At 44.2% G+C, this 26203-nt stretch overlaps 1 protein-coding gene across 1 annotated transcript in view; it reads right to left on the reverse strand.

Annotated features, from left to right (window-relative positions):
• The window catches only part of EGFLAM (EGF like, fibronectin type III and laminin G domains), a 118113-nt gene that overhangs the window by 34229 nt on the left and 57681 nt on the right, over positions 1-26203 (reverse strand). Inside the window, exons 6-8 of the mRNA XM_066602407.1 lie at positions 23093-23228; positions 17347-17513; positions 3841-3962 (exon numbers count right to left, since the gene is read on the reverse strand). Coding sequence (XP_066458504.1) covers positions 3841-3962; positions 17347-17513; positions 23093-23228 — 425 coding nt within the window. The remainder of the gene's footprint in view (positions 1-3840; positions 3963-17346; positions 17514-23092; positions 23229-26203) is intronic.

The following is a 26203-nucleotide window of genomic DNA, read 5'->3' on the forward strand; positions in this document are numbered from 1 at the left end:
CTCACTGCTGAGATCCCCACTAATCCCAACAATGGGGGTCCTGTTTCCCTCACTGTGGGCTTAATGCACCCCCGCAGAGAGGAGGAGACTGAATGGAGTGCTGGTTGTGCAAGCGCACTGGCGCACCATTCATTTTCAATGTGACTGCCAGCAATAGCGGAGTGGCACCCACTTGGGTATTTCCATCAGCCTCATTGAAACGACTGGAGCGCCAATGGCACATTCTCACCAGCGCTGCATTCATTCTGATGTCACTGCAGAGGAAGAAGCAGCCTTGTAGTGATAGGCTGAGGGGGAGGACATGGCTTCCCTGTTCTCGAGATCGGCGAGGGTGTCAGTGGTGAGACCCCTAATGATTAGTAAGTTATCCCTATCCTGCCTGTGGACAGGTGATAACCTGTGATTTTGGTACACACATTTAATCTTAATCTATATATCCATATTACATATAGCCATTATATATCCTCATTTATAATTCAAAGCTTTAATATGAACATATATTCTGAAGTCGGCACCTACAGGCCGGGCCATGAAAGAGAAGGCCGGCACCACACTGTCGAAAAGAAAAAATTTTTTGTTGCCCATAGCAACCAATCACTGCGCAGCTTCCTTCTACCTCAGCAGCATAAGAGATGACAGCTGTGCTGTGATTGGTTGCTATGGGCACCACACTTTTATGAAAGCAGTCTAGGAAATCTCTGGTGCTCATAGCAACCAATAACAGCGCATCTTGCAGCTCTTAACCTGCTGAGGTAAAATGAAAGCTGCACTGTAATTGGTTGCTATGGGCAACAAAAAAGATTTTCCTTCAGGGTGCATTCACACGAGCGTAGCCGTATTTACGTTCGCACGAGCGCAACGTTTAATCGCCGGAGAGAACGTTTTTCGCCGATCACGACCAGAGCTAGAAAGCGTATTTTCGTTTGTTCCTACTTTGCAAACTATCTTTTCGGCCATCCAATATGCGTTGGCGCGTATTTCGGTCGCATATGTTCCGTTTTTTTTTTCGGGTTGCCGTTTTTACGCGCCGTAAAATCGCCCATGTGAACGAATACATTCGAAACCATTGCCTCAGATGGTCACGTATATACGTTTGGTCGCAAAAACGCGCCGTTTATGCGCTCGTGTGAACGCACCCTCAGGCAGTTTTCATTAGAGAGTGGTGTCGGCCTACTCTCCATGGCAAAGCCTGTAGTTTCCTCATGAAGCCAATTTCCTGTTCTGAGACTAATTAGTGGAAGTTTTTGTAGCCCCAGCTGTGGTTTTACATTCCTTGGTGGAGATAAGACTCTTCCTCCTTCCTGCTGACCTGTCGCCATAACTCTGAGTTCATGTCAAGTTAACCATTAGTCATTATAATTAGGGAACTCCCGGCTTCCCTGTTCTGTGTCCACCTTATGGGCGCCGCGCCGATAAGAAATCTTGTTTTACATAATATCGTCTCTTGCAAACTGTATATCAGCAAGTATGGTGTCTGGGGTCTGGGGGGTGGGGTCCGGGGTCTGGGGTCTGGTGTTTGGGGTCTCTTCAGAGCATCAGCATTTCACATTATAATTAGGTGGGCATGCGCCAAGAAATATTAGGCTCTGTTCACATGGGGAGGTGATGCTGCAAAATATCCATGGCATTTCTGCATCCAAAACAGAGTTAATATCAGCACAATTGGTGAGGATTTTGACTCAAATGCAGCGCTCCCCTCCGATGTCTTCGGCTGCCAGGACCCTCAATACCATCACATGACCAGCGGCTCTGCGCTCAGTGCAGACCATCAGGTGACAGAGTGCACTGACAGCCAAAGACTTCGGAGGCGGGCGCTGCATCTTCTGAAATCAGCTGCAGATAAGCGGCTGATATCAAGTTACACTCTGCACCAATGTTGCAGATTTTGACTCGGATGCAGAAATATTGCCGAATTTGCAGTGGAAATTTCCACTGCGGACATTTAGCAGCATTTCCGCCTTACTGTGTATATGTGGGGGGAGTCGCTAAGTGGCACTATTACTATGAGGAGGTCACCGAGGGGCGCAATTACCGCAGTGTTCACTTTTAGTATAAGGGAGTCACTGAGAGGCAATATTAATGTGAGGGTATCACTGAGGGGCACCATTACTGTGAGGAGCCACTGGAGGGCACAATTACTGAGGCGGTCACTGAGAGGCACTATTTACATGACAGAGTCACTGAGGTATACTGTTACTGTGAGGACATTATTGAGGGGAACCATTACTGTGGGGTGGCACTATCACTGAATGGAGATCACTGAGGGGTATTAGTATGGTGAGAGGGTCTCTGAGGGGCACTATTACTGTGAGGAGGGGAAACTATGACTGTGTGAAGATCACTGAGGGGCATTAGAATAGGGGAGGGTCACTGAAAGGTACTATTGCAATAAGAGGTCACCGAGGTAGTCACTCAGGGGCACTATTACTGTGGAGGTCACTCAGGGGCATTATTACTGTGAGAGGGACACAAAGTGGTATTAAAACTGTGAGGGGTCACTGAGGAGTATTATTACTGTGCGAGAGTGACTAAGAGGAACTATTACTGTGAGGGGGGTCACTGAGGGGCACTATTACTGAGGAGGTCACTGAGAGGCACTATTACTGAGGAGGTCACTGAGGGTCACTATTACTGAGGAGGTCACTGAGAGGCACTATTACTGAGGAGGTCACTGAGAGGCACTATTACTGAGGAGATCACTGAGAGGCACTATTACTGAGGAGGTCACCGAGAGGCACTATTACTGAGGAGGTCACTGAGGGGCACTATTACTGAGGAGGTCACTGAGGGGCACTATTACTGAGGAGGTCACTGAGAGGCACTATTACTGAGGAGGTCACTGAGAGGCACTATTACTGAGGAGATCACTGAGAGGCACTATTACTGAGGAGGTCACCGAGAGGCACTATTACTGAGGTGGTCACTGAGAGGCACTATTACTGAGGAGGTCACTGAGGGGCACTATTACTGAGGAGGTCACTGAGGGTCACTATTACTGTGAAAGGGACACAAAGTGGCATTATTACTGTGAGTAGCTCACTGAGGGGCTTTATTACTGTGAGGAAGTCACTGAGAGGAACTATTACTGTGAGGGAGTCACTAAGGGGCACTATTACTGTGAAGGCTTCACTACAGGGCACTATTAGTGCGAGAAGGTCACTGAGGGCAATATTACGATGAGAGTATCAGTAACAGGCACTATTACTGTGAGAAGCAGCACAGGACATTGCTTAGTGTATAAGGGACATGGTCTAATGTAAAATAATTTACTGTAAATAAGAAAGATGGAAAAATACCTTTGCAGCGCCATCTATTGGAAGCCAGCCTTCCTTCAAATCAAAGTGACTTTATAACAAGTCTTATCAGTGATTGGGAATAGGAAACAAAGACAGAAAACCATGCACAGACAGCTGTTTCGGGTGATTGCCCCTCATCAGTGTGCAGCAGGCTTCTGGCTTAGTCTGTGAGAGGTATTTTTCCATCTTTCTTATTTGCGTAAATTTCCCAGAGGAGCTAGCATGGCCTTATAAGTCTCCTTACTCATCTTTTAAGTGTCCCCACTCCGCTTTTGGGTGCTCTCCTTGGGTAGAGACTATACCATTCCCTAAGTGTCTCCACACTTATTGGGTGCTCTCTTTAAGGAGACATGACACTCCTCCTGATCCACAATTTACTGTGAATCATGTAGCACACTGCAAGCATACTCCATCTTTTCATTGTTCAAAGGTTGGATAGTTCAGGTATATGGGATGCAGAGAGAAGTCAGACACTGAACCAACAGGGCTGCCATATGCTATCTGAAACTTGGCTGTGGACAATAAAAATGCGCCGTACACTCACATCATCAATATAGATATCGTAATCAGAGTCATCAATGTTGTATCCATCATCATCATCATCACTTATTTTAGGCTCTGTAACATATCCGTCAATGTATCCTCCAGATCCCAGCTCATCGCTTTCTGCAATGAAAAAGGCAAAACTTAAGATACATCTGTAAGTGACTGCGATATAAAGGCACAAAAAGGATAAGGCATCTAGAATCAGATGTGACTTCAGTTTTATTTATATTACACCACAACCTCCAGTATCTGGTATAACAGGATGGTGATTGGGCTCCTACTGTAATCTGTGGGAAAATTTTGCAGTAAGTCTTCAATTTCCTTGCAGCTCCCCCGAAGGAGAAATTAAGCATTACACATTTCTTATTTAAATCAATGAGCTGTCTGTATAATGCATGGTCCTCCAAAGCAAGAAATCTTCTTTGTAGTTACTCTCTGCTCTGGCTACTAGATGAGAGTTCTGAATGAGTACTCTCCTACCACAGGATCCATGGCAATTGTGTGCTTTGCCTTTAGGAGTATGTGTGTAACGACGCCAGCTGAATACTAAATGGCAGAAATTAGTCACCTTTTCTGGGTAGCAGTGTCTCCCAGTACTCAGATGCCCCCAGGACTTACAGTAGAGATTGATAATAATATAACAACTGGACGTCACAAGAAATATAGGCATAAAATAGAGTGAAAAACAAAAATTCAACTAGGACTCACCATTAGATAACAGGGGTAGAAGGTGATAGTAGCCAGATGATGAGGATGGTGTTGATGAATTTAAAGGGGTTGTCTCACGAAATCAAGTGGGGTTATACACTTCTGTATGGCCATATTAATGCACTTTGTAATATACATCGTGCATTAAATATGAGCCATACAGAAGTTATTCACTTACCTGCTCTGTTGCTAGCGTCCTCGTCTCCATGCTTCCGTCTAAATTCGCTGGCAGCTTGCTTTTTTAGACGCGCTTGCGCAGTCCGGTCTTCTGCTCTGAGCACGAGCCGATTCAGTGTGCTCGCCGCTACAGCTCTTCTGCACATGCGCAGACGAGCTGTCACTTCTCGGGAGCGCGCTGGAGCGGCCATTCTGTACCATCCTCTCTTAGAGGAAGGTGCAGAAACTTGAGCCGCCCAGCTGTCCCGAGAAGCCGCCCAGCCGTCCCGCCGTCCAGGTAAGTGATTGGCCGGGGGGGCTGCCGCTGGGCCGGGGGGGCTGCCGCTGGGCAGGGGGGGGGGCTTTGTCTGTTGTCAGGGGTCTAGCGCCGGTTACCTGCTGCCTGGCGGTGGGTGACTGTGTGCCGTGGTCGGCCGCGTTCAATCCAGGGGTCCGGTCGGCGGCTGCGGGGCGTCTGGTTGTCAGGGAGACACAGCTGGTAGCGTCTCGGGAGCGCGCACGTCGGGCTACAGCAAGCGACGGGAAAAAAGCCGGCGGCCATCATGGGAAAATTTTTATAAGTTGCTGAAACGCTGGAACTGTAAGTACAAACCAGCTAGAAAAGTCATTTACAGGGGGGCTTAGTAATGTATGCTTAATAAGGGGGACTGGGAAAAAAGAAATTCACTGCTTCCTCGAGACAACCCCTTTAATGAAACTGACAGTGGAGACTGGAACAAATGCTATGGAATTAAATTAACAGCCAGAGAAATGCTCACCCTAACACTGACTCTCCTTAATCTCTCTCTGACACTGCCCCTAAATAGCCCTAATTTGTTCCTACGGATTACTAAAACACTATCCCTGGGAACAGGTGGACACTAGGACCCAGACAAGAGGCTGGAGAAGCAAATGCTGTAATGACACAAGGCAGACAAACAAACAAATAAGGAAAGATGAGACAAACCATAACCTAGGAAACACAGACTGGACTATGAAACCAAGGAGCAAGACACACTGACTGAACAGATTGGACGAGACTGGACTAAAACTAGATACTAGGAACTAGAACAACGAATGGAACTAAAAAAACTACTAGAGAATTGCTGACCCTAACAGTAGCTTTTCCTACATGTCTCCCTGACACTGTCAATTGACACCAAACCTCACTGTCCCTTATCAGGCCTAAGTTGCGCCTATAGATGATCCTGTCTAAAACACTATCCCAGGGAAAAGGAGGGAACTAAGACACAGACAAGAGGCTATAGAAATAAATGCTAGAATGGCCCAAGGAAGATAGAAACAAGCAAGGAAAGATTAAACAAACCACAAACTAGAAAACATAGACTGGACTATAAAACCAAGAAGCAAGACATACTGACTGAACGGACTAGACAAGACGGGACTAGAAACTAAGGAACAAGGTACACTAACTTGATAGACTAGACAAGACTGCACGAGAAACAAACGAAAAACCCAGAATGACTGGATGGATTAGATGAGACTGGACTAAAACAAGGCTCACTGACCGGACAAACTAGACAAAGCTGGACTAGGCATCAGCAAAGAACAAAACACACTGACTGGAGAGACTGGACAAGACTAGACTAGAAACCAAGGAACAAGACACACTGAATGGACAGACTAGACAAGACTGGATTGGAGACCCAATGAGCAAGGCATACTGACTGGACAGACAAGACAAGACTGAACTTCAAACCAAAGAGCAAGCCACACTGTCTGGATAAAGTAGACTAGAAATAACTAGAAATAACCAAGGAGCAAGACACAATGACTGGAAAGACTAGGCAAAACTGGACTAGAACTAGGTACTAGAATGGAATAAGGAATGCTGGATAGAACACATGTTGCCATAGCTATCAACCGCACTGCACTGCAGAAACCAAAACTATTTATGGAGAGGAGAACCAATCAAACACTCATCTCTGCAACAAGGCTGAGCAGTGAAGTCGACTGATCCCCTCCAACGGGTCATAGCAACTTCCCCAACAACAACTTAGAAAACAGGAGGTAACAATGTAGCAGACCTCCTGCTGATTATAGCAATGCATACCGCCAGCACTTGCATCTCCTGTACATATGAAAAATTCAGTTTCATGTAAACCCCTTTTACATTTCTCTCTGTCGCAGCTCAGAGATACATAAAGAAACATTTCAGATTTCTTTTTTTCAATCAATACAATGAGCATTGGAAGTGAATTCAATTACCGCGCCTATAATAGGCCTTGTGCTCGGCAAGGACATAACGATTGCTTCAAAAGGCTGATCGATGCGCACATCGCGCCCCCTCCCTCATTATATTTATTTCCTGCTTTCTATAACCTCGTATTCACTCTTGTTGCCTTTTCATACAGTTACGATTAATTGAAAGACAGAAGGTGCCTTCGAGGGCGTCTGAGACGTCTCCCGCGAGCGACTCCCGGATACAGAATTGGAGAATTAATAAGTGAACATCGGCGATGACACAGAAATAGTGATTACGGAGGGGGTCAATCGAACCTCAAATCCTGAGACAATCAAAACTGTTGAGGTTGTTGTAATGAAACGTCTTTCAGTTTCCCCTGTAATTCTATGCAGCAGACTCCGAATACAACGTTCAATCACCTGGTATTGAAAGTGGCGAGACGACCGGATTAGTCACAACAAACATTTTGGCGCACTAGATCAGAAGCGTTTAGGCTGGGAGTCCATACAGAGTCACAACAACATTGTGGCTAGCAGCTTACTTCTCACGAATCATCTTCATGTTGCTGCGCTACAATTCTTACAAACAAATGTTTTTCCTTTGTGCTCTTCCTCTATTACTCCTCCTGGAAATGTAGAAATAAATTGACAACTAGGTGTTACCGTTCTCCTTGTCAAAGAAACATGTCCCTAGATAGTCAGAACTAATTGTACATTGTCAGGCTAGCAGGGGTAAGCTCCAAACTGGTAACACCCTTTTAATTCATGAATTACCAGGAGGAATAACAGAGGAATAAGACAACATAATAGTTCCAAGAAAATATGATATGATTCAGTGGAGCTGTAGCTGGTCTAGTTTACAGCAATAACTGGACACCAGGCATTGAGTGACCCAACACAAATTGCAAGAACCAGCAGCATCTTCCAACAGGTCATTCACTGGCATAAGGACAAGAGATGGAAGAACGGGCAAAATTAATTTGAAATGCAGATTTTCTAACATTTTAAATATCTTGCACTGATTTTTGATTCATCACATCCAATGGTCTGATCCAGAACTGCATGCAGAATTCTTCTGGTTACTACATGGAGTCTGTCAACTCATTGCTGTCAGTTGCAAATTCTTCCTTCAGCTAGAGAAGGTGTATAGTAAGAGGCCAGGAATGCAGGAACTGTGTTGATCCAAGATCTCAAGCAAGACAGAGATTGCAGTGCAGAGAAGCTGAGGAATTGTGCAGAGCTTCAGGTAAGGCAGCAACTTGGGTGGGGCTGTTGTGTGGACCAAGAAAGAACTGGAAGAGTAATAACTGAAGAGAAGGTGCAATGCTCTGGGACTCTACAGGAACTTCTTCTGAGGAAATTGCATGCACAGGAGAGTACCAACAGAATGGCCAGAATGGAATTAGGAGTACTCCTGCATTGGTACAGTAAGTGAGGGAGGCCTCATAAAACACCAAACAGTGCGTGCACTGAAAGAAACATTCTGTATACTTAACAATTTTGTCAAAAGGGATTCAGAAATTTGACTTTGTCTCCGGGAAATTGTATCCAGCTGATATGTACAAAAAGACTGAGTTTGTTAACTGGATCCAGCTGGACACACGGGACGTTTCAATTAGGAATCACTGTCATAACTTTGTTTGGAATCTTCCCATTGCAGAGCTTCGTTGTTTGCTTCGTATCCTGGTACTTATGTCACCTACTTCCACCATGAGTGACTTACTGTCTCCCTGCACTTCAATGACTTGGCCTTTAGTTCTACACACATCGCTGGCACTCATGTGGGCATCATCTACTTCTCCAGCAGCAGGCCTTTCTTGATCCTTGCTCTCCTACCTTCAACTGTTATGGTAGGCTTTTTTTTTTGAACCGTTGGCCTAACGCATGCCCAGGGGGTGTCTTTACCGCACACCCAATAAGGAGACGTAACCACTCGAACAGCAAGTGTCGGGCTGTGTCCACAAAATTGAGCCCGCTGGTGCTATTTATTGGGACCTTCTAATCTTGTGACATTGCTGGTGGCACACTCGCTGCATCACCAGGGAAGGCAGGCACTTCTCTAATCAGGCTCTTTGGCCACAATGTGGCCTGCATGTCAACAGATACAAGGGGTTCTCCAGCTTACATCAAAAAAGGGAGTAGCTTACTCTTGGGAGTTGTCAGAGCAGCAGAACTTGCTCACTCCTTCAAGCAAGGGTGCAATAAGGTCCTCCATTCCCTTGCAAGACTGTGCATGGAAACATGGGCGACTTTAGCTATGTGCAACCCATGCATTTGCACAGGGTACTAGACACCAGATTATGGGGGGGGGACCAGGCAGATGTAAACTGGGGGTGACTGAACCCCCTCCCCCTGTGTGACTGTGTGAATACGCTGTTCGGAGGCTCCAAGCTGCAGGAACAAGGGCAGCTGTGAATGCTCTACTGAGGAAACCAGTGCAGAACTGTACAAAGCTGCTGGAGATCATCTAAAGAGCACATCGGTAGAAGTGACCGTTAGTGAGATCGACCTCCGTCTAGGTAGTGGGTGAGCACACTTATAGGGGCTGAATCAGGATACAGGCCTGCTATGTATATACAGACATGCTATAGCAGATCACATTTAAAGGGATATCACTTACAGGCCACGGATAGAGATCAAATGGGGTATGTCAATGTGTAAGTATGTGAGTAAGAACGCTGAGCATGGGTAATTACAGCGGTAACTGAGGAGTGTTAACTCTTTGCTGGTGCACTCTATGTTCCAACCTGTGAACATATATCTATATTAGTGTTATTGGACAAACCCTTACAAGAAATAGTTGGAGCTGTGTTTGAAAGGCCCCTGTTCTTTTACTCTTTAAGTGAACATTGTCCATCAGACTGACGAGGTGCAAATAGCTTTAGTTCCTGTAGATTCAGGTTGTTGCTTACTTCCATTTCTTATTTTCCCGCAAACCGTTATTTGCTTACCAGCCGTGTTCTTTAATAAATTCTGCATATTTTTTGTAATTCTGTTGTCCTCATCGCATCATGAAACCTGCGTGGCAGACTGAGGCCGGCTTCACACGACCGGATTCATATTGCGGAATCTGTGTTCGGTGTTCGCAGCAAAACGCATGTATTGAAAGGTATGTACTTTTGCTTTTTCCTTCACATTCGCGGGAAACAAATTGCGTATTCTGCCAGCTGGGGAAAAAAAACCAAAAAATGCAGCATGCTCTATTTTGAAAACTGACCGACCCGCAGCCCATACGCAATTGAACATTGTGGATGGGCTGCAGGTATCCATGTTATCGCCTAGCAACAGCGTGGGAAATACAAATATATCTTTTTAAATCTGTACAGTGTATGACCTATGGCGTGCGTCCATGGTCATTTGCAATACAGATTTTGCAGGTACATGGGGTCACTGGAGGGGGTCACAGCCAGATTCCGCCGGGGGTTTCTGCATGTGGAATCCAGATCGCTAGTGTGCAGCCGGCCTGAGCTTGATTCTGGTTCAGTATTTATTCGTCGAGTTGTTTTGCTACTTTGTTTATTTTATGATGTTGATTCTAGTACTGTATTTATGTTATGAGGTTTGTTCTGGTGCTGTATTTAGGGCGTGAGCTTGGTTCTGGTGCTGTATTTATGTTATGAGCTTAATTCTGGTGCTGAGTTTATTTTATGTATGTTATGATGGTGATTCTAGTACTGTATTTATGTTCTGAGCTTGATTCTGGTGGTGGGTTTATGTTATGTAGGTTATGAGCTTGGTTCTAGTACTGTATTTATGTTTTGAGCTTGCTTCTGGTACTGTATTTATGTTCTGAGCTGGATTCTGGTGCTGGGTTTATGTTATATATGTTATGATGTTGATTCTAGTACTATGTTTATGTTATGAGCTTGGTTCAAGTACTGTATTTATGTTTTGAGCTTGCTTCTGATACTGTATTTATGTTCTGAGTTTGATTCTGGTGCTGGGTTTATGTTATGATGTTGATTCTAGTACTGTATTTATGTTATGACCTTGGTTCTAGTACTGTATTTACGTTTTGAGCTTGCTTCTGGTACTGTATTTTTGTTCTGAGCTTGATTCTGGTGCTGGGTTTATGTTATGTATGTTATGATGTTGATTCTAGTACTATAAGCGCTGTGGAAATTGATGATATACAAATAAAGATTATTATATTTATGTTATGAGCTTGGTTCTAGTACAGTATTTATGTTATGAGCTTGCTTCTGGTACTGTATTTATGTTCTGAGCTTGATTCTGGTGCTGGGTTTATGTTATGTATGTTATAATGTTGATTCTAGTACTATATGCTCTGTAGAATAAGTTTCCAGCACAGGCAGAATATCTCTAAGTGCAATATATATCATTTTTTCTTGCGATGGAAGAAAGGGGAACACAAAGAAATATCTGCACGGGGTGCTATCTAACGTAAGGCTGGCACCGCATGGAAACACATAGATCTACGCAGCAGCTGTATACACAAACCAGTAGGGGATTTTTTAATCAAGACCATCTGCAAGTTGCTTCATTTATTATTTTAGATGCACTGGAGTAATGAAAAAAATTGTTTGCAAAAGTCTGCACACCCCTACTCACACGACGGATTGTGAAGATACTGCAGTCATGAAATGTGCTTACATTCACAGACATAAGTTTGAAAATATAGTTTCAAGCACAATGAAAAGTTTTTCTTTTTGTCTGTTTTTGCAGCGTCTGGAATAACAAGTCTCGCGGGGGAGATTGTAGCCGTCCCCAAACACAGAAATATCTGTAACTATGTCTCTTGAAATGAGGATCAGCCTCAGGGGGAAGGCGATCATAAGCGTCTGGTCTTCAGGGACTCCATTTTTAATAAACATTTCCCTTCCTCCTTGTTAAACCCATCACAGCTGTCAGCAGATCCAGGGAAGTATTGTATGATTTAATTTGCAGACAATCAGAGGCCGCGCCCGCGCTGCAGCCACTTCCAGGCGTGTAAATAGGTGCTGGTGTAGTTTACAAAGCCTGCGGAATAATGAGTTACATCTGGATACAAGGACGCTGACGCCTTCTCTTTATTTCTTCTCGTAAAGAGAAATTGGACAAGTCGTCTTATTTATTTGCGCGCTCGGCAGGGGGGGGGGGTTAGTGGCGGTCTGGGTCTATAAGATGCATCTAAACAGTATTTGGATAAAGTCCATCTGCTGCATGTGACACCCACTGCTGTGCCTACATGGACTAATGCACGAGTCTGAGACACTGATAGACGGAGATAGGAGTACCCACATGATGGCCCACATGCACTTTAGGAGCTGGTAATGGGAATTCCTAGGACATATTGGGTCTGTGACATCCACTCTTAAACTTACTTGGATTAGTCAAAGGCAGATCCATAAAGACAAAAACAGTCACATGACAGCCCACATGCATGGCAGCTAGCAATGTCAGCATCTAAGGGATCTTTCACACTTGTGCCACAACTTCCATTGTTCAGCTCAATCCTCTGAGCCAAACAACGAAAATACTGGAACCACTGGATCCAACAGATGCGGGCCAGGCAGCAACAGATGGCTATAATGAGGTCCGTCTGGCTTCAGGCATGCTGGCCTAAATTCACTCATGAAATAGCACAGCATGCTGCGGATATGTTGTTCAGGTATTAGTGACAGAGATCTCTTCCATGATCTGTTTATACCCAAGACTGTAACAAGACGGCGGCCTCTACGCCTAGAGGAAAGAAGGTTCCTACACCGACATAGAAGGGGGTTCTTTACTGTAAGAGCAGTGAGACTGTGGAACTCTCTGCCTGAGGATGTGGTGATGGGGAACTCGATAAAAAGAATTCAAGAGGGGCCTGGACACTTTTCTTGGGCGATACAATGTTATGTTATAATCATGAATAACTTCAGAAGGGTCAGTAATCCAGGGATCCGGATTGGAGTCAGAAAGGCATTTTTTTCCCTTAAATGGGGAAAATTGGCTTCTACCTCATTGTTTTTTTTTTTGCCTTCTTCTGGATCAACATTGGTGGATAATAGACTAAACTGGATGGACATATGGCTTTTTTGGCCTTACTTACTATGTTACTATGCTTGAGCCTCTGAATGTAGATGTGAACATGGCCTAAGATATAGGACATTTAAAGGTGTCCTCCCAAGATTTTAACTTATCCCCTATCCACATGATAGAGAATAAGTATCTGATCAGTGGGATCTGACCACTGAGGCACAAGCTATAAGAACAGTGGCCCCATTTCCTCCATATGAATAGACCGGTGACTGTGCATGTGCGTTGTTTCGCCTTTATGAATGGTGCATCTTTAACTTCGGGTAGTCCTGCAGGTCGTTAATTACTCTGTTGTTATGATGACATGTCATCCTGATACATGATTGTAACAGCTAATCACTGGTCACAATGGTGACTTGTTGACATCAGTGACGTCATTGCTGTAACCAGTGATTGGCGGTGAGACATCATTGATGTAGTGGTATAAATTCCAGTGGGACCATGAGAATTGTAAAAAAAGCAATGGCAATTTTTAAGGTAAGTACAAAAGTTTTTCTACTATTTTAACACATATAACCTGAAAGGCCTTTAATTAAGAGCCCCCGGCCTCCTCACGATTGGAGCTGCCCTGTATGGAAAATCTCCCCGTGACCCTGGAGCATAAAACCACGTGACAAGTTTTCTGTGGATCACTTTCAATGTGAATCCACACTAGATGGGAAATTCCAACGATCTGAGCGACTTCCAAAGAGGCCCGGTCATCAGTGCTAGACTAGATGGGTTTTTTCATGTAATGGTGTGGAGAGTATACAGAGAATGGCATGATAGAGAAAAGACATCCAACAGAAGAGGACCTTGTGGACGGAAACAACTCCTTACCAAAAGGGGTCGGAGGAGGATGTCAGGAATCATTTTAACCAAAAAGCACTGTCAAATACAATGCGGCTGGCTCCAGCTAATGTATCTGAATGCACAACTCTCTGTTCCTTAGCATGGATGGGCTATAACCGCAGACAAACAGTTCCAGCACCATTGTGTCTGTGACTTCCAACAAGACCTGGTAATCAATGATAGACGAGCTGGGCCAGGAATTTTCGGCCAACGGCATGGGTTTTCTCATGTAGCACTGTGGAGGGTATACTGAGAATTACATGATCGAGGTAAGACAGTGAGGAGCAGCCGAATACAACAGTGGTGCTTCTAACATGTCCGAAACTACAACTATCTGTTCCTTATCATGGGTGGGCTATAACAGCAGGCGACCAGTTCCAGCGCCATTGTGTCTAAGAGGAACAAAAAGACAAGACTCCAGGGGGCAAAAGAGCACAAAAATTGTATCACTGAGCAGCAGAAAAACATCTCCTGTCAGATGGATCCAGATTTCTGTGCTGATGGGAGGTCACAATTTGGCACAAGCAGCATGAATGGAGGACCCCTTCCTGTCGGACTGGTGGAGGTGCAGTAATGGTGTGGGGAAGGTTTTCCTGGCACACCCCGGGTGCTCTGATACCTCTGGTTGAACGCAATGATGAATTTCTGTGGTTCTGAAGGCCAAGTAGGTCCACAGCACTACTAGATGGGGGTCTCTAACAAAGTGGCCATTCCATGTACAAAACTTATTTAATATAGTATGCAGCTGGAAAAACCAATTAAACTTACAAATAACTAAAAATTACCATAAAACACAACGTAAAAGTAAGAAGCATGGGTACGAAGCGTCCGCGCCAACAAACCATACAAGGCAATGAACGCTTCTCAGGCTTTGTTATTTAAGAATCCAGCATCACTCACAAAGGAATTCCTGCTGAAATATGATGTGAGCGGCCGACGCAGTTACAGTCTGCTAATGCAGCTGCAAGACCTAATGAGCTCGAGCAACAATTAGGGCAAAAACAGTCAATGAAATCATCTGTGGGAAAATAGGAAACAAAATCAGCTTCTTACAATGCAATGAATGCCTTCAGGTCACGGACAGATACCAGTTCCGCAGGTTAAGTGTTAAGAGTTCACCAAGGAGCATTCAATCTTGCTGCCCTAATGCCCCCATCCCTCCACCCAGTGCTCTCCGCTGTGTAATTCCATCTATTAATATTGCAGAAGGTGACAATGGCAATGGCCAGTGATCCAAATATAAGCCCGAGCTCAAGCCTCCTGAGGAAGAGCCGGGAAAAGGATCTGTATTAGTTCTGAACGCCGTACAATATTGCTGCTATCAGAGATTTAATCATCTCCAGCAAAACCCTGAAGTACACAGAAGCTGGAAGTAGCCAAAAGGGGATTCTTCTTTTAGAACACAACTCTCTACTAAGTGGAAGGAAAAAAATATTGCATGTAGGAGCAACAGTTGTAGAAAATATTCCATGAGCTTTTCACATTGATCAAACCAAAGGCCCATTTACATGCAACCATTATCGCTCAAAATTCGTTCAAATGATCGAAAATTAGCCATTTTCGTCTGAACGGTGATTTTAAGGTGAACTTAAAATGCATCATTCAGCTGCAGAGAGATAAAGTGTCTCTCAGCAGACCACCTGCTGGGTTCTACATGAGACGGGAGGCGGCAGATAACATTGTATTCTGCCAGGAGTCCTGACAAGAACAATGCAGCTGTTTGCACAGCTGAGCATAGGATTAATCACATGCTGGGCTCTGCAAACAGCTCCTGGAGGTCCATATACATGCAAATGAAGATGATTAAGTGTTTATTAACACTTTATGCAAAAAGATCACTAAAACTTTCAAGCTTTCAATCGTTTGAAAGATTATCTTTGCATGTAAATGGGGCTTAACGTCTCCAGAGCTGCCCATAGACTTTTGAACTGTCTTCCTTGTCTTGCTTACAGCCTTAATCCTACAAAACCCTCTGAATTATCTACTCATCTATATATCCATTAGCCAAGCCCCATAATCCCAGTCTCTTGTATATCCACATGCTCACTACATTCTGCCGCCAACTTACCTCAATAACATTTGCCGTCTCAGGCACAGGGTTCCAACATGCTAGGCCATGTAAGGACATATGTTGGCTAGACAACTACTACAACAATCTTCTTTTTTGTTGTCAAGGCATACCAGCACATGCAAAGGAACTGGATCAGGGTGACGTCACGACATTAGCCCTGGTCCATAATATCCCGTTTTCTGCATCTGTGTCCCGTCATTGCAGTAAATCCCTGAGGTATTGTCCGTCAGAAATCCCTCAGTGGTTCCAATGTATTATGTTTCCTTCTACAAGTCTGTGCTGTGTTTCCTATGGTGTATGGATTGATTGTTAAACAGGGAGGTGTTTCCCCTAGTCAACCAATCAGTCATGATTGAGGTGGATTTATACAGGTCCTGCCTCTTCCTGGATGCTGGTTATTTTCCTGCCTGTGGGGTTTGGTGAAGCAGCAGATTCCTGTCAGCCAGGACACATTGCTCTTTTCTACTGCATGAAACGTCTTCCCTTTCCACCATCTAGGGACAAAGAAGGCCCCCTAGGTTCCTGACGTGGGCCATCCTTTAGGGTGATTATCTTGATTTTGAGTCTGCCACATCAAAGTTGGTTAGGGGTAACGTTTCTATCCCCATATTTCTGTTACCATTATTTGCTCTATTTTGTGTTCCTCACATTTTGGTGGTATTTTATATGTCTAGTTTGGTCCTGTTAGAACATTTACTATGTCTTAGTCTGTCATGTTGGTGACTTCTGTGTAGGGCACCATACTCGTGAGGCCTGCACGAACGTAGCCGTTGTTTATTAATGAAGACCGGCACCCTTTCAATATGCCTAAGCTCTATCACTTGACTCTTTAACCTCTTTCCTCAAACTCCACCCCTCTCCACCGATCCACTGTCTTCCCATTACAAAGAAAATATACTTCAAAGTCCTAATGCCAACTTACAATGCCATGTCTAACAAGCCTTCGGTCCACATTCTATACTATTTTTTTCCTATATCTCTTTTGAAGTCCTATCTTACATGCAACCATATAAGTTGCCCAAACCCCTTTTAATTTAAAGGGGTTCTCCAGTTATGAAAACCCATCTCATACCCCCTATTAGGAAATTCTGAGAACAGGGGGTTCCGTATTCAAGATCCTCATCTCTTATCCAGAATTGGAAGCGATTACGAGGAACATCTCTTAACAGACAACCTAATGATATGAATGGTCACTACGTAATACTTAATTTCCCCTGCAGGGGAGCTGCAGGGAGATTGAACATTTCCTGCCAGGTTTCACAACAGATCATATATAATTACTAGGGGTCCCAAAAGGGGGGATGCTTTGCGATCTGCTTATTGCCAAGCGGCCCTTCTAAGAAGTAGGGATTGACCAGAGCGCAAGACTGCTTTAATCACACTCTCATATCCAGAAGTAGCACTCACACCATTTTTTAAAGTTTGTACGCCCTCCACTACATTATGTACAGTGTTGTGTAATATGTTGGCACTTTGCAAATAAAGGAGGATAGTGACATCAGCAATACTTACGGAAAGTCCTTATAACTTCACTTGGAACACTAAGCTGACTTTCTCCAAAAGAGTTCACCGCTTTTACTGCAAATTGATATTTTGTGAATGACGATAAACCTTTAAGCACCATAGAGTCCATTTCTACCTGTTCTGTAATAGCGATCCAATCACTGTCAATATCTGGCCTAAGACAAAAAAAGAGAAAAGAACATAAGGTAAGAACCACCAGCACAAAGAAAATCTTAAAAGTGGATCCATTACAAAACAGGGGAAGAGGCTGAGCTTAGGGATATGTAGTTTACTAACAAGACTCACAGGCTTTCTCTATGAGTGGCTGGAGGAAGCAGGACTCACAGGCTTTCTCTATGAGTGGGTGATGGAAGCAGGACTCACAGGCTTTCTCTATGAGTGGGTGATGGAAGCAGGACTCACAGGCTTTCTCTGTGAGTGGGTGATGGAAGCAGGACTCACAGGCTTTCTCTATGAGTGGGTGATGGAAGCAGGACTCACAGGCTTTCTCTATGAGTGGGTGATGGAAGCAGGACTCACAGGCTTTCTCTCTGAGTGGGTGAGGGAAGCAGGGCTCACAGACTTTCTCTACGAGTGGGTGAGGGAAGCAGGGCTCACAGGCTTTCTCTATGAGTGGGTGGAGGAAGCAGCGCTCGCGGGCTTTCTTTATGAGTGAGTGGAGGAAGCAGGACTCACAGGCTTTCTCTATGAGTGGCTGGAGGAAGCAGGATTCACAGACTTTCTCTATGAGTGGGTGATGGAAGCAGGACTCACAGGCTTTCTCTATGAGTGGGTGAAGGAAGCAGGACTCACAGGCTTTCTCTATGAGTGGGTGGAGGAAGCAGGACTCGCGGGCTTTTTCTATGAGTGGGTGGAGGAAGCAGGACTCGCAGGCTTTATCTATGAGTGGGTGAGGGAAGCAGAGCTCACAGGCTTTCTCTATGAGTGGGTGGAGGAAGCAGGACTCGCGGGCTTTCTTTATGAGTGGGTGGAGGAAGCAGGACTCGCAGGCTTTCTCTATGAGTGAGTGCAGGAAGCAGGACTCACAGGCTTTCTCTATGAGTGAGTGGAGGAAGCAGGACTCACAGGCTTTCTCTATGAGTGAGTGGAGGAAGCAGGACTCGCAGGCTTTCTCCATGAGTGGGTGGAAGAAGCAGGACTCGCAGGCTTTCTCTATGAGTGGGTGGAGGAAGCAGGACTCGCAGGCTTTCTCCATGAGTGGGTGGAAGAAGCAGGACTCGCAGGCTTTCTCTATGAGTGGGTGGAGGAAGCAGGACTCGCAGGCTTTTTCTATGAGTGGGTGGAGGAAGCAGGACTCGCAGGCTTTATCTATGAGTGGGTGAGGGAAGCAGAGCTCACAGGCTTTCTCTATGAGTGGGTGGAGGAAGCAGGACTCGCGGGCTTTCTCTATGAGTGGGTGGAGGAAGCAGGACTCGCAGGCTTTCTCTATGAGTGGGTGGAGGAAGCAGGACTCGCAGGCTTTCTCTATGAGTGGGTGGAGGAAGCAGGACTCGCAGGCTTTCTCTATGAGTGGGTGGAGGAAGCAGGACTCACAGGCTTTCTCTATGAGTGAGTGCAGGAAGCAGGACTCACAGGCTTTCTCTATGAGTGAGTGGAGGAAGCAGGACTCACAGGCTTTCTCTATGAGTGAGTGGAGGAAGCAGGACTCGCAGGCTTTCTCCATGAGTGGGTGGAAGAAGCAGGACTCGCAGGCTTTCTCTATGAGTGGGTGGAGGAAGCAGGACTCGCAGGCTTTCTCTATGAGTGGGTGGAGGAAGCAGGACTCGCAGGCTTTCTCTATGAGTGAGTGGAGGAAGCAGGACTCTCAGGCTTTCTCCATGAGTGGGTGAGGGAAGCAGGACTCACAGGCTTTCTCTATGAGTGGGTGGAGAAAGCAAGAATTACAGGCTTTCTGAATGAGTCCTGGCAGGAGTTACATAGGCTTTTACACAAAAATATTGAATGAAATCATGGAAAATGATATATCCCTGAGATTAGCCCCTCCCCTGTATGCTGTACTGCCCAGAAATCATAGCGAGAGCTGACAACTCCACTTTAAAGAATGCCTGCACTCTATAGCCTTCATACAAGGTAGTTCAGAGGAATACAATGTACATGTAGATAAGTCGTCCTCCTCTCTCAATAAAAAAAAACAACTTTTTATTCACCAGCTTCTTTATTATTAGATCTTTCTGGGAAAGCCGAGTAGCCACTAAATTAGCTGTCCCTACAGTTCCAATATGGTTACTCTAATTGATGAGGGGGGCTGATAAAGATTTTACATTAGGGCGAAGATGCTGCAATCCACCTCACAATCCTAAAATATAAAATAACTCCCTTTTTAATTAACCGTTTTGGTGCAGGAAGATGTTGAATGCAGAAGACAAGACTCCAGACACTTCCTCACTGGCCTTGAAAGAGTCAACTTGTGAACACTTGATGAGGGGGATCATCCATTTGCAGTCACTAAATGTGGTTGTGCCCCAAGAGAGATGCTCCAGGAAGAGATAGAAATTTATACATCTCAGTGCTAAAAGATCAGTACACAGAAACCATCTGAGAGGAGCCGCCATGAAAGCCCTGCCTCGCGTCAGCAGAAGGATATTTTCGTCGTCCGCTTTGCTGCAGATCCTCTCAGACTTTCTTCTTTTTCGATTCTCGTCTGCTTGTTTTTTATTTCTTCAAAGTTTCTGCATTCTTAGTAGAGAAACTATACATCTACTCTATAAAGAGAAGCGTTGGGTCATTGAGCATCAGTTATGTACCCAAAAGGAGACAGTCTTTGGTGTTACATTTGACTTGGGGTTGGGATATGAACCATATTTTACCCTTTACCTGCATATCAAACAGATAAGTTAGGTGGAGGTTCGATCTCTGCTTCCCCTACTTGTGAAGAAGGAAGGACCAGCTATAGAGCAGGATGAGCAAGCACTGTTCAAGGACTTGAATCGGGGCATCAAAAACAGCCAAATATACTCATTCGACTGTGGCTGATGCCCCGTGGAGAGGGACAGAGCATGGTCATGCTACTCTACTGCTAAGACAGGAACTAAGTGCGCCTCATTCACAGTTGGGCAGCTTTAAGGTACATTGATATGGTCCAATAGTCACCCGAATAACTCAAGTGAGTAATTTCGGGCAACTGTTGGCCTGTGGGCACATAACCACTGACAAGGCACTAAGCGAGAAGTCACTCAATTGTCACTAGTCATTCTTTTTCAGCTCATTGAAACAGAATGACTGCTGAGCAGCTTCCTTCTCAATGTAAACAGGAGTTGTTCAATCTATGAGCGACTGCCTGTTGATAGTGATTGGAGGCCTACATTACCTCCAAAATGGGAGCAATAGTCATTGGTATCCTGACTACTAAGTTGACTATAGGCCCCAAGTTGTTCATGCAACTTGCTCACCCCCAGTCAGCAGCACCACTGCGCTGGTTCTTCCTTCTCATCTCCGCTCTCTCCCCATCCTGCTATAATCTCCCTTTTGAGTTTATATCCCTGACTAGGGACCTGATCACAAGCTAAACAGAATTGTATTGTTCGTTGAAAGCAATCTAATAGTGGCCCAAAACGTGGCTATCTTTCACCCGGGACAAAGATTCAGTTGGCCTGTGTCTAAATACTCTGGTCAAGGTAGAGTGGCCTGTAGGTATACCTCCAGCTCCCTGTACCAGGAACACCCCAGTTACGTTGCTGGTGATCTTCAGCCATCTACAAAGTTGAGTCCTATTATGACCACCAGATCCAGAGTAACCGCCGTGTGCCACACGAAAAGCAGCTGGACGGGCTGGGAGTGATGCAGTAAGGTGCTGGTAGGTTGTCCCAGGTATCTGGAGCCATGCTGACGGCAGTGCATTCCATCATTTATGGATGGTGCGTCGGAGATGATCCATAGAGCGGACACCATGATCGAGGTGCAGCATAACAGAGGTGTTAGGTGAAGCTGCTGGGCTCCAATGCAATACTTGTAACAAGGACCCCAATTAAACTGCTTCATTTATAGTACTGCTCTCTTACTATGAGGGAGAGGCACCTTATGGTACAACCATTCTGCACCCATTATGGTTACACCCCTAATTAACAGCTAAAGCTCACTACCTTATTAAACTGTTGCAACTTTCTATTATACTTTGTCTTTCAATTCCTCACTATTTTCAAGATCTCTGCCTTCTGTCGGTGAATAGAAACATTTTTATATCCGTCCAGAGGCTGAAAGCTCATACATAGCTAAGGCTGCATTCACACCTGCTTTAGCGTTCAGTTCAGCATTTCCGTCTTTCTGCTCCTTTGTTGGAGGAGAGAAACTGAAACCGTTTTATTTCAGTTTCTCTCCTCCAAAAACAGAGCAGAGAGACGGAAACCTTGAACTGCGCCTGAAGGAAGGTGTGAAAGCAGCGTGAGGGCTCTTTCACATGGCCATAGGCGTTTTTACTAAGGGGAGCTAAGCTCCTGTCCCCTCTCCTTGCCCATAGCCAGCAATGGAAAGGTGCAGGATGGGGCAGAGCTTAGCTCCTTGCCCCACCCGCTCCCATTGCAAGCAGCCAGATGGGAGGAGAGAGAAGGAGAGAAGGGGGAAGGAGTTTAGCAGTCACGCTGCTAAACTTCCTCCCGTCTCCAGCCGCTGTCATTGGCTCCTGTCGCGGCTTGTCGGTTGCGACAACGTCGTGGCATGGTGGCTGCGACACAGGCAAAGACCTGTTGCCTTGTTAAGCAGGTCAAGAGTTAATGCACCATGTGCAGAGTCTGCTGCTGCTGCCTGTCTTTGCTGAATGGATGCATGCTGGATTAGTCATGCCTGGAAGTAGGGTGGGGGTGTGGTTTTCTGTTCACTCTGCCATTGTTTCAGGTGCAGAGTGGTTATATATATAAAATCACCCCTCCTGGTTATCAGTGCTGCTTATTCCGTTCCATAGTAGAGAACTTGGAGTTGGAGCTCTGCTGTGCTGGGTGTTTTTCTATTTGCAGATAAGTTGCTGCGGGTTCTTTTTCAGTTGTATTGTTGCATTCCATTTCTGTTTTTGCTTTGCGTGTCGGTTCATCTCTCCAGGGGTTCCTATTGGGACAATCAAGGCCCAGAAAGAAGACCGTGGGGACGCCTATTATCGAGGCAATGTCCCCGCTTTAGGCAGGGACCTGTCACCTCCCTGCTAGGTTAGGACCAGACTTCCTTCCCTCTCCCTGGAGTGGTGCTACCGTCCCGCATAGCGTGGTGTGCGGCTTTTTCCAGCTGTGTGTACGTTCCCAGTATTGCGTCACACGGGCTTTACATCTGGGCTACGTATTTCAGTTGTGGTGCACACTGCTCTCCGGTGCATAAGTCTATCTATGAAAGCAGTCGTAACATCACCCTGCGTCTGTGCTGAGTGTGGTGCTTGTGAGCCACACGGACGTGACAGCTCCCATAGGAGCCCATGCAGCGCCGACGTATTCTGGCTGGAAAAATAGTTCCAGGACTATCATTTCAGCCCAGCGTAAAAGCGCCCGACGCTTTATTGGTCCGGCAGGGCACTTTTATGCCACGGGAATACGGCCATGTGATCTGATACATTGGAATATAATGCATCAGAACATAGCATATATCGGCCGGCCGTGAAAAAAACGACGTCCGTTATACGCTTGTGTAAAAGAGCCCTAAACCTGCTCACAGTAAAGAGTTTGATACAATTGTATCTAATCAAGACAATTTTCCGTGATACAAGCATTCTGGAGTCCAGACTGGTACAATGTATCAGTGTAAATAAAATGTAACCAACCTTGTATATGACACTGAGTAATACCGAATCGGGGAGCTGCCCTCGCTGGCACCTGGCTTCCATGAAACGGCCACCTCTGTGTCTGACACAACCACCACCTGTGGCTGCAGTGGAGGATCGGGCACCATGCACATACCTGCAGAGAGGTAGATGTAGGAGGTCAGCTGTCTCTTCTTCGGGCTCATTGAAGAAAAAAGTAGCATTTTATAAATTGGAAGTAAACAACGACTCGTTAACCGGCCACATAAAATCCCCCGAGACAGATGAGGGGTTTCATCTGTAAGTGGTTACTGTACTGAATCATTACATTCATCACAGCTCATCTGTGAGCTACAGCAGTGAAATCAATTTGCAGACAACCTGGTGTGTGAGGAATGTGCACTGCGGAGCTCATGTTATCCCACTCGCAGATATAGTCTACAGATTAGGGCCTCCTTCACACGACCGGATGCGTTTATATCTTCGCCCGTACGTGCTGTATATTTGCATAAATGAAAAATTGTCGTGATCGAGTCCCGAATTTTAACCACATATTTTCACCCATTCTTACGAACCGCTGCTGCGTATCGGGAAAAAGATATGCAGAAGTGAAGAAATCCATTGATCGCTGTAAAATGCTCGGAATGATAATAATGCTTAAATCGGGCCTGCGTTGTACAGGGTAACTCCCTCCCCCTAACTTTTCTCCAGCTTCCATAGAGGTCTATCAGCGCTTGCTGCGTATCTCGGCAAAAAATAGGGCAAGCTCTATCTTTTCACGTCGTGTAGAAAACTGGCGACCCAAAACGGTCGCATATGTGCTATTTATCATTGCGCAATTTTTTTTTACGAGGCCAAAAATTGTTTTTCTGAATGAATACATTGGAATCCAAGGCATAGCATGGTCACGATTTTTTAATGCGGCTAAATAACTATATAAATACCGTCAGGTGACCAAGCTCTAGGAGCTACCACTGACTGCTAACACTGCACATTATACACATATACACCCCATATGAGTCTAATGTCTGTTTATAACCTAAGTAACTGCATATATATAGTGGAACTATTAATATGTGTCTAAACATAGGGGGCAGTATTATAGCAGTTATATTCTTGTACATAGGGGAGCAGTATTATAGTAGTTATATTCTTGTACATAGGGGCAGTATTATAGTAGTTATATTCTTGTACATAGGGGGCAGTATTATAGTAGTTATATTCATGTACATAGAGGGCCATATTATAGTAGTTATATTCTTGTACATAGGTGCAGTATTATAGCAGTTATATTCTTGTACATAGGGGGCAGTATTATAGCAGTTATATTCTTATACATAGGAGAGCAGTATTATAGTAGTTATATTCATGTACATAGGGGAGCAGTATTATAGTAGTTATATTCTTATACATAGGGGGCAGTATTATAGTAGTTATATCCTTGTACATAGGAGGTAGTATTATAGTAGTTATATTCTTGTACATAGGGGGCATTATTATAGTAGTTATATTCTTGTACATAGGGGACAGTATTATAGTAGTTATATTCTGGTATATAGGGGGCAGTATTATAGTAGTTATATTCTTGTACATAGGGGGCAGTATTATAATAGTTATATTCTTGTACATAGGGGGCAGTATTATAGTAGTTATATTCTTGTACATAAGGGGCAGTATTATAGTAGTTATATTCTTGTACATGGAGGGCAGTATTATAATAGTTATATTCTTGTACATAGGGGGCAGTATTATAATAGTTATATTCTTGTACATAGAGGGCAGTATTATAGTAGTTATATTCTTGTACATAGGGGAGCAGTATTATAGTAGTTATATTCTTGTACATAGGGGAGCAATATTATAGTAGTTATATTCTTGTACATAGGGGAGCAGTATTATAGTAGTTATATTCTTGTACATAGGGGAGCAGTATTATAGTAGTTATATTCTTGTACATAGGGGGCAGTATTATAGTAGTTATATTCTTGTACATAGAGGGCAGTATTATAATAGTTATATTCTTGTACATAGGGGGCAGTATTATAATAGTTATATTCTTGTACATAGAGGGCAGTATTATAGTAGTTATATTCTTGTACATAGGGGAGCAGTATTATAGTAGTTATATTCTTGTACATAGGGGAGCAATATTATAGTAGTTATATTCTTGTACATAGGGGAGCAGTATTATAGTAGTTATATTCTTGTACATAGGGGAGCAGTATTATAGTAGTTATATTCTTGTACATAGGGGGCAGTATTATAGTAGTTATATTCTTGTACATAGAGGGCAGTATTATAATAGTTATATTCTTGTACATAGGGGGCAGTATTATAATAGTTATATTCTTGTACATAGAGGGCAGTATTATAGTAGTTATATTCTTGTACATAGGGGAGCAGTATTATAGTAGTTATATTCTTGTACATAGGGGAGCAGTATTATAGTAGTTATATTCTTGTACATAAGGGGCAGTATTATAGTAGTTATATTCTTGTACATAGGGGGCAGTATTATAGTAGTTATATTCTTGTATATAGGGGGGCAGTATTATAGTAGTTATATTCTTGTACATAGGGGGCAGTATTATAGTAGTTATATTCTTGTACATAGGGGGGCAGTATTATAGTAGTTATATTCTTGTACATAGGGGAGCAGTATTATAGTAGTTATATTCTTGTACATAAGGGGCAGTATTATAGTAGTTATATTCTTGTACATAGGGGGCAGTATTATAGTAGTTATATTCTTGTACATAGAGGGCAGTATTATAATAGTTATATTCTTGTACATAGGGGGCAGTATTATAATAGTTATATTCTTGTACATAGAGGGCAGTATTATAGTAGTTATATTCTTGTACATAGGGGAGCAGTATTATAGTAGTTATATTCTTGTACATAGGGGGGCAGTATTATAGTAGTTATATTCTTGTACATAGGGGAGCAGTATTATAGTAGTTATATTCTTGTACATAAGGGGCAGTATTATAGTAGTTATATTCTTGTACATAGGGGGCAGTATTATAGTAGTTATATTCTTGTACATAGAGGGCAGTATTATAATAGTTATATTCTTGTACATAGGGGGCAGTATTATAATAGTTATATTCTTGTACATAGAGGGCAGTA

The sequence above is a fragment of the Eleutherodactylus coqui genome, chromosome 5, assembly GCF_035609145.1.
Source record: "Eleutherodactylus coqui strain aEleCoq1 chromosome 5, aEleCoq1.hap1, whole genome shotgun sequence".
In the NCBI taxonomy this organism is placed as follows: domain Eukaryota; kingdom Metazoa; phylum Chordata; class Amphibia; order Anura; family Eleutherodactylidae; genus Eleutherodactylus; species Eleutherodactylus coqui.